This window comes from Lentinula edodes (genome assembly GCF_021015755.1).
Source record: "Lentinula edodes strain Le(Bin) 0899 ss11 chromosome Unknown C8R40scaffold_12, whole genome shotgun sequence".
Taxonomy (NCBI): domain Eukaryota; kingdom Fungi; phylum Basidiomycota; class Agaricomycetes; order Agaricales; family Omphalotaceae; genus Lentinula; species Lentinula edodes.
This window is the reverse complement of record NW_025764318.1, coordinates 419326-433806: the sequence shown is the minus strand read 5'-3', so window position 1 is coordinate 433806 and position 14481 is coordinate 419326. Positions and strand designations below refer to the sequence as shown.

At 45.4% G+C, this 14481-nt stretch overlaps 7 protein-coding genes across 7 annotated transcripts; 3 read left to right on the top strand and 4 right to left on the bottom strand.

The window, feature by feature from the left end:
* Window positions 1-482: 482 nt before the first annotated feature.
* C8R40DRAFT_111850 (uncharacterized protein) lies at window positions 483-2545 on the bottom strand. Its single transcript, XM_046228695.1, has 3 exons — window positions 2424-2545; window positions 1872-2319; window positions 483-1813 (listed from the first exon to the last, which is right to left on the bottom strand). Exons 2-3 carry the CDS (start codon window positions 2172-2174, stop codon window positions 659-661), a joined length of 1458 nt encoding a protein of 485 aa, XP_046087794.1. The 5' UTR covers window positions 2175-2319; window positions 2424-2545; the 3' UTR covers window positions 483-658.
* Window positions 2432-3526, top strand: C8R40DRAFT_111769 (Fcf1-domain-containing protein). The gene is made up of 7 exons (XM_046228668.1): window positions 2432-2488; window positions 2539-2606; window positions 2665-2730; window positions 2784-2932; window positions 2984-3056; window positions 3102-3361; window positions 3424-3526. The coding sequence occupies exons 1-6, from the start codon at window positions 2486-2488 to the stop codon at window positions 3325-3327; spliced, it is 585 nt and encodes a 194-aa protein (XP_046087793.1). The 5' UTR covers window positions 2432-2485; the 3' UTR covers window positions 3328-3361; window positions 3424-3526.
* A 137-nt stretch (window positions 3527-3663) lies between these two features.
* Window positions 3664-4023, bottom strand: C8R40DRAFT_1042141 (uncharacterized protein; the record flags this gene model as incomplete). The annotated part of the gene is made up of 2 exons (XM_046224059.1): window positions 3664-3776; window positions 3837-4023. 2 exons carry the CDS (start codon window positions 4021-4023, stop codon window positions 3664-3666), a joined length of 300 nt encoding a protein of 99 aa, XP_046087792.1.
* A 315-nt stretch (window positions 4024-4338) lies between these two features.
* C8R40DRAFT_1098333 (S-adenosyl-L-methionine-dependent methyltransferase) lies at window positions 4339-6250 on the top strand. Its single transcript, XM_046227803.1, has 11 exons — window positions 4339-4492; window positions 4562-4587; window positions 4652-4818; window positions 4875-4938; window positions 4995-5225; window positions 5279-5394; window positions 5446-5524; window positions 5583-5682; window positions 5742-5906; window positions 6001-6059; window positions 6127-6250. The coding sequence occupies exons 1-10, from the start codon at window positions 4437-4439 to the stop codon at window positions 6005-6007; spliced, it is 1011 nt and encodes a 336-aa protein (XP_046087791.1). The 5' UTR covers window positions 4339-4436; the 3' UTR covers window positions 6008-6059; window positions 6127-6250.
* A 211-nt stretch (window positions 6251-6461) lies between these two features.
* Window positions 6462-8430, bottom strand: C8R40DRAFT_1042042 (uncharacterized protein; the record flags this gene model as incomplete). The annotated part of the gene is made up of 6 exons (XM_046224050.1): window positions 6462-7001; window positions 7055-7656; window positions 7709-7793; window positions 7855-7918; window positions 7970-8277; window positions 8332-8430. 6 exons carry the CDS (start codon window positions 8428-8430, stop codon window positions 6462-6464), a joined length of 1698 nt encoding a protein of 565 aa, XP_046087790.1.
* A 2588-nt stretch (window positions 8431-11018) lies between these two features.
* On the top strand, window positions 11019-12597 carry C8R40DRAFT_1160034 (Di-copper centre-containing protein; the record flags this gene model as incomplete). Its single annotated transcript, XM_046229964.1, has 10 exons — window positions 11019-11153; window positions 11217-11310; window positions 11361-11395; window positions 11452-11569; window positions 11637-11950; window positions 12007-12041; window positions 12099-12169; window positions 12228-12253; window positions 12303-12440; window positions 12499-12597. 10 exons carry the CDS (start codon window positions 11019-11021, stop codon window positions 12595-12597), a joined length of 1065 nt encoding a protein of 354 aa, XP_046087789.1.
* A 92-nt stretch (window positions 12598-12689) lies between these two features.
* Window positions 12690-14211, bottom strand: C8R40DRAFT_1169215 (uncharacterized protein; the record flags this gene model as incomplete). Its single annotated transcript, XM_046231343.1, has 5 exons — window positions 12690-12974; window positions 13025-13231; window positions 13285-13749; window positions 13803-14105; window positions 14167-14211. The coding sequence occupies 5 exons, from the start codon at window positions 14209-14211 to the stop codon at window positions 12690-12692; spliced, it is 1305 nt and encodes a 434-aa protein (XP_046087788.1).
* Between the last annotated feature and the right edge of the window lie 270 nt (window positions 14212-14481).

Here is a 14481-nt window from a genome sequence, read left to right as displayed (position 1 = left end):
AAGCTTGCCTAGGTTTCTTCTCTAGCCTCGAGGCAGCACAAGAGATAGCAGAAAGAGTTGAAATTCGGGATCGGAGACATTCGTGTCCGAATTTACCTGTATTCGTATTCCACGCGGATGTCAGTACAGAGAACGGAACGGTCACACTGGATGCTTGCAGAATACGACGTGATTCTGCACGGGTAAGAAACAATCAGCCATAGATTGATTAACATAGCCTGGTCAAGCTTGGTTAGCACAAAAAAGATCCTAGAGGGCCAATAAGCAAGTTATTTTCCGGACTAAACGGAGAGACATTCACTAACATTTTCAAAATGCGACAGAAAGCCACGAAGGTCAGGGGATTAAAACAAGGGTTAATTCGAAGCCCTGAGCGTACCGAAAGTGCAGTGCTTGCAATATTGCCCGGCACTGCAAACAATCAGTCTGGAATTTACTGATCACCGGAGGAAAAAAGGCTTTATGGAACGTAGGTTACGAAGCACAGCAGAAAACATTCCATATGGTCAACAATGTAGATGCCGATGACTGATAGAGTTGATTCATATATTTATAATGTAGTTATAATCTTGAGAACAATAATGATCTATAAGATATGTAGGATCTATGAAGGCTTTATTAGACAGAGTTGATGAAGAACCGATACATGACACACTCTTCAAGTCTTCAGAAGCATCTGGTCCTTCATTTTCTGTGTAGTCCGTTTGCCGCATGCAGATGCGCGTTCGTGGCGCATTCTCGCATCGGATCGCGATAAATCAGCATTACAGTATTTGCAGCGAGTTCCTGCTCCAACGACTTCACCAAGAAGAGCCAAAGCTTCTGGAGAATCTCGATGAACCGCTGCGTTTTTGATATGCCGCCTGACATCGTTTCTCCTGGTAAAAGTCTCCTTGCATAATGGAACCGGACATGGATAACGATTGACTTTGCGTTTCTTTCCGCTGGGCTTTGTGGGCGAAACGATGGTCGTAGGCAGAGCGTCTGCGGATTGATCGAGAGCGCTTTCATCCTCTTCATCTGATGTGACAGGACGTTTGCCCGATCTAGATACAGCTGCGCGTGAACTACCAAGGCGACCACCAGTGGCAGAAGACTGCGAGGTATATTTTCTTGAGCGTGTCTCCGTTCGTTGGCAATCGAACTCTTCCTCTACGTCGTCTTCATCGAGATACACCGATCCGGTTGGTGAGCTACGGAACCGAGCATTCCTCCTATCATCATCTTTTAACTCTAATCGAGGCGAAGTACGAGTTCCCGTGGACATTTCAATTCCCAAATGAAGACCGGACATTTGCACATTGGGAATGGCAGAATCCTCAGCATCCTCGTAGGATCGTTGTTTGCCTTTGACTTTTGCGCTAATTCCGCCCGGGGAGCGATCGGATAGCGGATACGAGACGACTGGACTGTCCAGGTACTGTGAAACCGTTTCTTCGTTGTCAAACAGTTGTTTTCTTCTGCGACCGGTTTCATCGTCTGGGTAACTCCCAATCGACATTCTAGATAATCCTGGGCCGGTAGACTCTAGAAAAGGAGCAGCGTCACCACGGGATGAACTTGCGCCTCCGAATGCGTTTTCATAAGAGTGAGATTGGAACGGCTCATGGAAGATTGGCCGAAAATTTGAGTTCGAGGACTTAGGGGATATCGGAGATTCATTTTGAGAGTGACGCTCGTTGGATACCGCGTAATGAGATAAAGCACTGTGAGGTCGTCGAGGACGAGTATCCGGGAAATGAGCAGCAAAATCATCGTCTTCGCCACTGGATAAGTCATTTCTTGGTTCAGGAAAATCGGCAAATGCCTGTTCCTGCTCGAAAAATGGCTGAGTGTTTGATTGACGGTACAAAATTGTATTGACTGCTCACAGCAGTATGTCCAAAAATGTTGATAGGATATTGTTGGTCCTTTGGAAGGTCTCGAGATATAGATTTGCCATTTCTATTCGACCACTCATAGCTGGCCCATTGGTTTTGCGCTGAGGACGCGTAAGGCGAATAGGAGAGCGCAGTTTCATGAACGTGCTCTGGCCAAGGAGTCAACCTTCGACTTTCGTTAACAACGAAAAATTCTGAGAGACTAAGAACGACGCACTCTTCTCCCTCTTCGCTTTCGGAGCTCGCTGGTTCATTGTGTTCAGCGTTGTGTCGAAGCGCAGATATGTTCATCATGGTAAGAAGAGAAGATGGGACGCCGATGTCATCAGATTCAATACTCGAGTAGTATTCTACAAATTTGATGTGTGCCACATTGTCACCAGAGTATTCACGCTTTGAGTAACTGATGATCGTCAAAAGTCTTTTTCCAACAGTAACTCTGCATAGTTAGAATCCGCATGTGGGTCCAGTAGAATGTATTTATTATGACCAGCAGTCCACTATCAAAATTTCAGACTGAGATAACTACGTATGATCAATCACCTGATTATGTGGCGCTCTGGGCGCCTTTGTCATTGAAATTTTGTTCCTCGACGTCGTGGAAAATGGTGAGCAGCAGATGATTTGTTGTCCACTGACATGGACTGATGTTAATCAGGGTAAAGTAAAAAAGACGAAGAAGTTTGCTCTTGTCAAGCGGATGCTCAATCCAAACGATATACGATTGCAAGTCTCGATTGAATAAGTTTCAACAAGGAATCACCACACTCATACGTATGTTTAGGAAAGAAAATCAGGCAAAGCAACAGAAAAAGGAGCAGGATCTAAAAGAAAAGGCAGTCCGACGCGTGTATGCTGCTATTCAACCTCTGAACTCGCTCACATCCTTATTCGACTTTCTAGTGCCCCAGTAGCTTCTTCCTTATTCTTGGCCCATAATACATCCCTCGTACCTCCCTACCGAGTTTTAATTGACACCAACTTCATAAATTTCAGCTTGCAAAACAAATTAGAACTCATTAGCGGAATGATGGATTGTCTGTATGCGAAATGTGAGTCTCGTCCGCATACCGTTCTGGAAGAAATTCATCAAGAAAGATCAGGTATACCATGCGTGACAGACTGTGTAATGGCTGAATTAGAAAAGCTCGGACACAAGTATCGAGTGGCACTGCGGTGAGTAGCCTTTACATTCTGAAATTTGTTCTCATTCTCCCTCAGCGTTGCTCGGGACCCTCGCTTCGAACGATTAACATGTACTCATTCCGGCACATACGCCGATGACTGTCTTGTTCAACGTGTAAATGCGCATAAATGCTACATCGTCGCCACTTGCGATAGAGAACTTCGACGGCGGATACGGCAAATACCTGGTATTCCACTGATGTATATTGTCAAACGACGATACGCAATCGAGCGATTACCAGATCAGGGTGCACCTGTGTAGAGGCCTCGAATTATTTTCAGTGAGGTGTTACATAGTACGTTCCCAGTAAGATTTCAAGCCCAATCTTGCTGCAGCTTACGATCTTCCACAATGCAGTTTCGTTAAATCATATCTTCATTATGTATCGGCAGTGGCACTACGGGTCAAAATTCGAGAATACCTCAATTTTATACTGTGCCAAGCTAGTCTTACTGATTAAACACAACACTTATCCATAGAATTGTATAATCAGGAACGGAGGTACAGGTAATGAGTCGTGTGTATCATACAAAGTCAAGTCCGATGCAGTCAAAATATAAAGAGGAGGAAACCGACCACATGACTGTGCTGGGACACCTAAGCGCACATACCATCTTCAATCACCTGTCCGCAACGTCTGCATTTCACTCTGCGATCCAAGAGGCAGAGACCGACACCAAGAGGAAACCAAAAAACCGCAGCAAGGATGCCTGACAAGCGGGGGCTGTGTTTAGTTCTCGATTGACTTGGGGGGTAAAGCTGTAGCTCACCAAGGATACCGAAATGCGTCTGGGTAATATGCTCCCCAGATTGGAGGCATATCATCTCGGGGTGATCTGGGGGTAAAAGAGAAACAACGGTCTGTTGTGTGAGAGGGTTGCGGTAGTGATATAGTACTGGAGAAGGTCCTATTGTGGTACCGGGATGGATATAATGAGATGAAGGGCCAGGTATCATGGAATGGAGTTGAGGGGTATGCTTATTGTCCCTATTCTCGTCTGGTTTCGGGACTACAGATTAATTTATAAAAGGAGATTCGGTGAAACTGAATGAACACGTACCATCGCTACCTTCCTTTAACGAATCATATGAGGGGGGATTATCGCTATGAGTCTGATGGTTCAGAATAAACAGAGGTAGCACTCAAGGTCAAAAGAGGACGTACCATAATATCTGCGAGGTTCAACGTTCAAGCTTCAAGATGGGTGTAAAGAAGAAAGAATGTTCAACTGACAAATGTTTCACCAATTACACTGCTCCACGCCAGCGTCAAATATAAGCGCCTTTCAGCACGTGAAAGCATTTTTTTTCGTTTGCCTTCCTGGGGTTCAATCTGTACATAGCGTATACACATCGATCTACACTTCAAAATGGACACCACGGCTTCAACCTCAGAAGTTCCTCACGACATGACTTCAAAAGACTAGTTGCGCCCATTCCGACACGTTTAATGACGTGGGATCTCATTCTGATTCTTCCTTTTTCACTGCAATAGCTATGCCGACTCTTACGCACATTTTGGTACGGTGTGCTCCCCTTAGATGCCCAAGAGTGGCTTACATATAAATTCATCGACTCTGCTCAGGAATCCACGAAGAAATGCTCAAAGATTCAGTCCGGACAGGATCTTATCGCAGTGCGATTATAAACAACCCTCATCTGTTCAAAGGAAAGACTGTGCTAGATGTTGGATGTGGTACTGGAATCCTCAGCATGTTTGCTGCAAAAGCTGGCGCATCTCATGTGGTCGGAGTACGCTGACACACATTCTGTACATGATGATTTTGCATTTACTGGAATATTTTTAGATTGATATGTCGAATATCATCGACCAAGCTCAAAAAATCATTGATGCCAATGGGTTTTCAAAAAGTCAGTCTCCACGTTCAGAATACCCAGTTGACCCTTACTCACAATCATCCATCCAGCAATCACCCTCGTCAAGGGTAAACTGGAAGAATCTGATCTTCCTATAAAACAGTTTGACATTATCATATCCGAATGGATGGGGTACTTCCTTCTTTACGAATCTATGCTCGACACTGTTCTTCTTGCCCGGGACCAATACCTCAAACCTGGAGGGCTCATATTCCCTGACAACGCTACGATGTACCTTGCTGCGATCGAGGATCAGGACTATAAGGAAGAAAAAATCAACTGTGCGTAACGTGGAGAGAAGGGCTCTGATTGCGAATGCTCACTCAGACATTAGTCTGGGATAATGTATATGGTTTCGACTATTCCTGCATCAAAGACATCGCCTTGCGAGAGCCGCTGGTGGACACTGTCGATTTGAAGTCGGTGGTTACGGATCCTTGCATGATCAAGGTATGTTTACCGTTGTTTCTTGTCATACGTCCTTTGACTTTTCCTTGGCAGCACATTGATCTGCTCACTGCGAAAAAGGAAGACCTTACGTTTGAGGTCCCCTTCACATTACGAGCCACCCGGAACGATTGTAAGCATAACCCCCACGCCTTCTTCTTCCGCGTTGTCATTTCGCGTACGTATCTTAGATGCCCATGCGTTCCTCGCTTGGTTCGATATATCTTTCGAATGCACACACAAAAAGGTTAAGTTTTCAACTGGCCCTCACGCGCAGTACACGCACTGGAAGTGAGTCTGTTCCACAGTCATGGTGTCGAATATGTTCATTGATTCAACATTTCGTGCAGGCAAACTGTGTTTTACACTCCGAATACTATTACCGTCTCAGAAGGGGACGCCATCTCCGGACGTTTGACGTGTGCACCGAATCAGCGCAACAACCGAGATTTAGATATCTCAATAACATACCAGAGTGTACAAGACCCTGCGTCAACCACCATGGCATACAAAATGTGCGTTCGTTTCCTCTATCTTCTCGGTATCTTGAGGCCCTTGTCGGGATGTACGAGCGGGTGTGAATCAAAAGCTGATCGGTTCGCTGGCCAGGTCTTGATTGTATCCCTTGGCTCCCGATAATTATTCGCCTTTTTGTTGGGGCCATTGCGGTGATTCAACTTCGCTTTTGCTTACTTCCAATTTGCCTATCTGTCACTCATGGGGTCATGCTTTTAGGTACTAATTCCTCAATGGAGCCCAGAGTAGAGTATCATCTTGAGCCATCATATCTAATAGCCGTATCTATACGTTTTCATATCGACTGTCTTTACAAATTTGATTCTGCTATCTTGTTGTGTCAATGTGTAGTTTTCGTTAGAAACGCAAAGCATTTTCATCCACGTTGTGTCTAAGTTAAGCAGAGATACAGAGCAGGTACAACACGATAGTTTATCAGATAACTGACTATTATATGTAAAATAAAAGAATAAGGGGAATTATAAGAGTGTACGTCCAATGGTGGAAACATCCAGACCAAATCATGGAAAATAGCCGGAGGAGAATCAGGCGAGTCATAACGTACTGTCTTTACCGTGATTGCGATTCCCTAGCCAGCATCCCCAAATAGCTAAAAAGACCAGCAGTCCGCAGAACAACAACATCCGCAATTCCTCCCCTGCAGCGGAATTCTCGGACAGTAGCTCAACTATTCCCTGGAAGCCTGTTTGCCGCCTGCCTGGAGAACCAGCAGGTCGAAGATCGTTGATATATCTCCGCATCCGGTAAGTTTGCCCCAGTCCAAACGGCCAGAGCAATCGTCGCCGTTCAAACCCACGAAGTGTTTGCGGCAGGCCATGCTTGTCGCATGTAAGTGTGAACGAACCCGAATCCCTTGACCGATATGGAAACGGCAGGAAAGTCAAGAAAGGAAACGGAAAACCGAATGGGTAAGTTGGCGGTAAGAAAGTCAAGGAAAAATGTTGTATTCTGGGGTTGGTCATCGCAATCCGTGCAGCTCCCGTAGCGAGGGTATCGTCTCCAGGATATTTGACAAGGGTCAAGTGTAGAACGCGGAGTTTCGAAAAGCCTCTAATCGTTTTGGCGAATAACTCCTACAGAACAGCATTGTGAGTAATCGGCCGAGGGGATCGAGGGAAAAACATACTAGCTGGAAGGATGGCTTATGGCCGCATGCTAGTTCGAGGTGTGTAAGGTTGGGACATGAAGCGATTAATGAACGTAGTAAATTCCCGCTATCATACATGGAATGCAGCATGAATGAAATCTTGAGTTTCGTCAATGAAGTCAATTTCTGAAGTAGACCAGCTACTGCCAGCGCGGTGACGTCTCTTGTTCGCATTGGTTCTCGAAAGGCAACGCAATCTAGATATTTGTGCATGTGGGGGATCGATTGAAGCTGCTCTAGCGTGCCAGTGAATGAGCGCAGCTTGACGGTGTCGGGAGCCATGGTTGCCAGTCGAGTGTGGCTGACATTGGATCTCGAAAGGCCCAACGTTTGCAAGTTGGGGTGCGCTTCCAGAAACTCTATGAAAGGACTCTTCGCATCGGGTGCGGCCAGCGCATCTCCAGGGAGCCAATCGACGGCAACGTCACCCAAAACTAACCGCCGGAGGTTTGGCCAGCGTGCATGGGATAGCGGCCGAGCGTCGACAGGGAACGGTGAGACACCGTCTATGACTAGTTCTTGAAGGTTGGGACACCGCTTCATAAGCATGTGCCAGAATCTCCGTGAAGTAGGTTGTTGCTCTGCGATGTCTGATCAATGTTCATCCAAATTTTGGGAACCTCGTATATTTACCATCCGAGAAAATGTCCAGGTGACTTTCAAAAAATGCGCGCTTCAGATACAAGGAGAATCCTCGAAGGTCGGCAAAGTCAAATAACTTCAATCATCCAGCCTTCAGTAACCTAGATATCATTGAAATGGATATTATAAGATCTCACATGGCTGTGAAGGTTCGGGACTCTTGTTCCTATTGAGGTGCCCACATATCGAAGCTGACCGCAACTTAACGAAAGATCAGTAAAGGAACATAGATCATGGGAGAATACCACGAACCATATACGAAGAGCAAACCACATGTCGTCATATACTGGTAAATCATCGAAATCCCAAGTAAACTTCACCAGCGCATCTAGGGCTTTCGACATTGCAACATCCCTGACTGCTGCAGAAGCCCGTTCACTAGCATTGAATTGATTATCAGATGTAGAAAGAGCCCCGGGCCTAACGATGAGCTCGCGGACGTGTCGGGCGATATCCGGGCGATTCCTGAGCATCTTCAACGTGGTAGAGCATTGTTCAACGGAGTTAAGGGTGACTGAGGTATAAAGAACGGATGACACTGTAGCGAAGAATCTATTGCTCTGTTTGGAGAGAATTTAGAGATGTGAGCAGTGCCAATGATTAGCAGCGCTTACCGTCAAACAGAGGCTAAAAACGTCGGCTCGACAATCAAGATGAGCAGCTATTTCAAGAAGCAAATCGCCTGGGGCAGCAGCAAGAGACAAAGCGGTCATATTGAGAGATGAGGAGGCGCCAGGTTGAAGGTTAAAGTACGATCCAAAGATTACGGAGACAAGGAATGTCACCGAAAGATTCAACCGGGAATCAACGAATTAGAGAAAAGAATGAGATATTGAGTTCTCATTGGGGAATATAAATATACGGAAAGCATGCCGAGGCGGTACTGAGGCGGTAAGACTGAGTAAAAAACCGAGGCGCTACGGAAGGTACATGAAAATAACATCACACGTGTACATAAACAGTAAATTTAGAGTTTCACACCGCCGCCACTTACCGCCTCCTACTCCCCGCCGCCGGAATGGTCTTGGTTACGGTGGTTTGGAGTTATGGTGATTATGAAGCAGCAGTACAACGAAAATTCTAGCTTTGAGTCATTTTTGAAGCGTTGATCTATACTTACAGAAATTTTTGGGGAGGAAACCATATCTACGTGGTTCGCCCGCAAGTTGGAACGAGAAGTGCAGAAACGCTGCTTCCCTCCGATAATAAAGACATCAACGTCAGCCATCTTGAAAATAGAAGGGCTGAAAAGGTCCCACTTATTAAAGTCGCGAGTCAGATGGAAGAAAACGTTAACGCAAGTTACGGAGAGATTAGGTTTCCATCCGGAATAAATTAGACAAACTACCAGGTCACAGCGGCTGGATGGCATGCGATTAGATGACTAGAGACACAGAACGTGACAGAACCTGGAGAAGATTGATTTAAATTAGTGAATCAGCAGTGAAAGCATTCGAGTAAAAGGATTTCAGTATCTCCTGAGTATCTCACAGTTAATTGCAGCCATAACCCATCGGACAAGTGTTACCGGGACTCAGGTAAAAAAAAAAAACATCGGAACATTAACAACCATAATAAGCATAAAGGCCCATAACGGATTCATGTCAGTTGGAGCACCACATTGGCACCACATACCTTTCAACGTCTTGAACCATATGGATGATATACATTTATATGTCGTCCGAGTCGAGGCTGAAGTTCAAATTGTCGCGTCCACATACAAGGGCATCATGATAGATTATGATACTACATATGTTTCTTGAAGGACAAACTGGAAAGCGTCTAGCATTTGGGAGCGAGCCACAATTGGTCTTTTCGCAATACGCGGACATAGGTTGAGGCAGGCTAACCTGGTGGAGGAAGTGACATCAAGAACCCACCTCCCGCGCTGAGCCGGAACATGACATCAAAAAAACAGCTATGGAATCAGGGAAATTGTACCGATCGTCGCGACTCTTGATGGGCCGCAGCGGCTATGGAAGAGTTTTGAAAAAGCGCAGAATAACTTCTGCTTTGTCCGCGTGTGAACATTTGAACATCATCGAAACTCTCCCATCCCAAGTATAAAGCAAGTTCCATATCGAGGTGTGAACAGAGAAATGGAAGGTGGTATAACTTCTATATATATAGGTTGTTTCATACGAAGAGAATTTGGAAGAGTTGACAAAGTGCCAAACATTGCAGCAAATTCATTGAATGATTTGCGGATGGAATTGGCGCCGCTTGCGGCCGGCGTCCGCATCATTTCCGAGGATGGAGCAATTCCAGTACACAAGGTAAATCGGGTCTAGTGAGGAAACGGTTTGGAGGAGACCCAAAGATACCAAGTGTAATCGATGAATAGGGAAGAGGAGGGTGGGCCTAGATTAATTTTCATGTTTTCATGAAGCGAGGGATGAAGAGGAGGGGAAAATGCGAGTAGCGGCTCATCGACATCAATGAGCGCGATGAGCAAGAGGCACGTGTTTGCTTCACGACTTCGTTTGAAAATTCATTCGCATTCCTCTTTCTTTATCTTACACTTAGGCTAGCCGTTCGTACACTACGTAGTTTCAGCTGGTACTAACCTTCCACCCCGTCAAACCACAGGATTTACCGCCACCAACTTGCGACAAAGATTACAACTCGTGCCGCATGCGCCATATTCGAAACAGTCTCTTCCCACCCATCCTTCGAACAATGCCTTTATTTTGGTATGTGGCCATCTCAACTACGGACATGTTTTACAATTTAACTTCAGAGCTCTCCGTAGCCCTTACGAGGCTTCCAACTTCAAAGGGTATAGAAAAGCATAATCTCATGCTGTTTTGCGCTTACATGCCGCATGCTCAGACTCCACTGAAGAAATTGGATCTGCATACAATGTGAACAGATGTGAACTCAGCCCAGATTTTAGCCATTCAGCCTTGGCATCGTTTCGGCACAGTCCCTCTCCGACCTACGGAAGGCCTGGGTTACTATGTAGGTAACACGAAGGCCCGCGGCGTAGCTACCGAAGGCCTCGTACCCGTCTACTGTATACTCCCGAATTTCGCAAATGAATATATGATTGTTAATTGCGTTTCGTTCGAACTTGCATATCGACGCTTCTCCGAGATTCGGGGGAGGGGCTGGGAGGGGGCTCTTTGGAAGAGCGAAGACTGCCAAATATCAACAACTTTCAGCAACAATTACAATCCACGATCGTCGGAAGTCCGAATAGACCGACGACGAAATCAAGCCTCTACAAATGAACACGGCACAATTTTCGAAGATAAAAGGGTAGGTCATTGGATAATTCACGCCCCCATTATCGTGCAGGATGCTAGGTCTTAGTGCGGTCTTCCTCTTCGGTTTGTTCTGTTTTGCACATGCGAATTGCACCAATCCGGCTGTGCGGAGGGAATGGCGCACCTTGTCCACAGACGAGCGTGCCAATTGGATCAGCGCCGTTCAGGTATGCTCCAAGTTCTACCCTTATTGACCATGACCCGGTCTCACTTCCCGTTTTTCCGTCCAGTGTTTGAGTGAACTCCCGCACGATCCTGCACTCACTCCATACGTCAATCCCGACGACATTGTATCTGTGAACGCCTCAGGCTCTTACTACGATGGTGAGTATGAGCTTCGTTGACAACTAGATCTGAGACTAACGCCAGAACAGATATTGTTTACATGCACATGGATCTCAATCACATCGTAGGCAGCTCTCTCTGACTGACATCATTCAGTATCTTGACTGGATCATCGTTCAGATTCATTTTACGGGTCTATTTCTTCCCTTTCATCGTTGGTACGTTCAAATGTATGAAAATGCATTGAAAGAAAAGTGCGGTTTCAATGGGACTTCTCCGTACTGGAACTGGGCTGCTGGTGAATATCTGCTATCGACACTAGATACAGTAAAAAAATCTTATTTGTTCTATCACCTCCGACGTAGATGCATCTGATGTATATGGGTCTACAATGTTCCAGGATTTCGATCCTGTCAGTGGTCTTGGTGGCTGGGGCAACCTATCGGATGACGCCCAAGTGCCCAACGGGGCTTTCTCCGATTTCAAACTATCGTATCCTTCCTATCACACTCTACGACGGAACTTCACTCTTCAACCATACATCGGCCTTGATCCCACACTTTTCACAAACCCGTATGAGGATGCAAATGCGACTTTTACCCAATCTGAAGTTGATAAAATGGTCGATGGATTCGTAGGAGACTATAAGGGATTCCAGGTTTATATGGAAGGTTTCGAGGTGTGTTTAATAATAGGGCGCATTTTGTGGAGTCTAACTCAAATGCCATCCTGAAGGGCGCGCACGGTAGTGTTCATGAAATCTTGGGCGGGCAAGTCATGAACGTTTGCAACATTTTTCTTGAGGTTGACATTCGTGACTTGGACAGCGATTTGGGTGGTACTTGTCCAAGTACTGCTCCCGCTAACTGCACACCGGGGCCCACCTTTTCGGCCAACGGTGAGTTTTTTCTCCTACCTTTTTCTTTTTCTCTTACTAACCGTGATCCCATTTACAGAGCCTATATTTTGGATGCATCATGCAGTATGTTTTATCTTCTAATCAAAGCTATACCAATCATATTCGTGCATAGATGGTGGACAAAGTCTGGTACGACTGGCAAATCGCGAACTCTGCGAATGCGGGGATCTTTTATGGAGGTTCTGTCCAGATGATTGACAATGCAACAATTTATGCCGAATATCCTAACGGAGGACCTCCGATGTTATCTGTATGTGATTCTCGGGACTTGGAACCTTCTCGTTTTACTAAAAATTTACTCGAACTAGTTGGACTCTGTTATGCATGCAGACGGTATGTTCGAAGAATCCACCGTCGGAGATGTTATCAATACCACTGCTGGCATATTGTGTTACATTTATGAATGAGACAGGGGACAGTTCTATCCCGAAACTCTACCTTTAGTAGCAGGTAATTAATTGGACTGTATTTACATGCATTCAAAAAAACAACACAAGAATTAAGAACTCTGTAGGGGGCGCGATCTGGTCCCTCGAGGAACATATTGAACAACTTCTTCTTGTTCCCCTCTCTTTTTGGTTCCCATCTTAGTGCGTTGAGGGATGTTTTTCATGTAGCGTTGCCGTACCCCAGTCTCCACTTTTTGATTCAATGTGACAGGGTTTATGTCCTCGTACTTGTGCGTGAGGTTCTGACCAAGTTCCCATGCCCTGAACTCTGCAGCAATGCGTCGTTGAAAGCCCTCGTCGTATCCAACACATTCCATTTTCCAAATCACCATACGCTGCTAGCAAAGTTAGTAAAAATAAATGAAGGAAGAACGTTGACACCGACCTCCTTCCCTTTCTGAAATGCTGACAGGACTTTCTCTTTAGTGATGTGTGGGAATGCTGCTGTCTTTTTCGTTGCTTCTTCCATCAGCATCTCCTTTAATTGTGCAGCAGAAGGATCTCTGTCAAATTGTTCTCTGTATGCTATCCGACCACGAACATCAGCTCCCCAGCGATATTGTGCGATATTCTGCGCCCAAGTATTCTGCACCTGATTTTCCAAGTATTTTGGTACATATAGAGATAATGCATTGAAGAGACTACCTTTTCACCTTGTTCACCCCATTCTTTCGCAGTGAGGGTCTTACAATGGGCAAATTTGTATTGACCTTGATAAAGCCAACGACTGGATTCAAGCCGGGTGAAGACGCGGAAGATATAAGGTTCCTTCATCCAAACAGGTGTATATTCATGGTCAAATGCTTCCCGAGTGGAGAAAAACAGCCCTGGCTGCCCGGCCAGACTTGGAGCAAGTGAGTCCACTTCTGTAGTGAGGTACGCGAAATCATTGTATCCGTGCTCTTTGAATTTCTCCAAACGAACTTTTACGAAAGATTTTCGTGTTCCTCCTCCAAAGACACTATTCATGAACTCTCTTGAGACAGTAACAGAACGCTCAAGCTCTGCAATTGTGACTGCATAAGGTTTCATTTGATCGAGGAGCGTAAGAAGTGTGTTTGGATTCAGAGGTAATTCATATTCGTCCTTCTTCTTAATTTTCAGTTTCGGCTGGAGAAATAATCAGAACAGACCGAAAGTACTAGTAGTAGGTACACACGTACATTTCGCATGGCCCTGAGCCTAGCCAACGCTTCCTGAAGTTCTTTAGATTTCTTGTCTGATTGGGAGGAGTCGATATAAACATGGTCTAGCACTAGTCTAGTCCTTGTACGAGGAGGAGCGGAAGCATTCGTCTTGCCAACGCCATTGGACGAAGTACTAACAATTCCAAAGGATGATTTTGAAAGGGCTGGCTTGATTTCAGACCGCTCAAGAACTTTTTTGGTGTCATCGGAGTCTTCGTCTTTGATTTTTCGAATGTCGACGTCGAGACTGTCTTCTACCTTCAGTTGGCTCGAAACATGCTGAATTTCTTCAATCAATATTGATGTTTTAAAGATAGGACAAACCAGAAACCTGACTTACTTGTTCGCAGAATTCAATTTTAACAATATCCTCTTTTTTCTGCATTGAGAAGGAAGTTAACCAAGAAACCGTAGTCACTGATAAACCGCAATACACTAGACGTTCGCACACATGGAAACCAACACGAACACGCATCCATTTGATAAATTAAGTACAACACTACACAACGTCCATGTCTACCCCCTTCGTAAACATCCTTCGAAAACCGCGACCAATATCTGAAAATCGTGCAAACGAAGAAAAAACCGGGAGCCTAACCGACCGAAACACCCAAGCGCTCACCAAAGACACACCCGCTCCACTATGCGCGCTCAT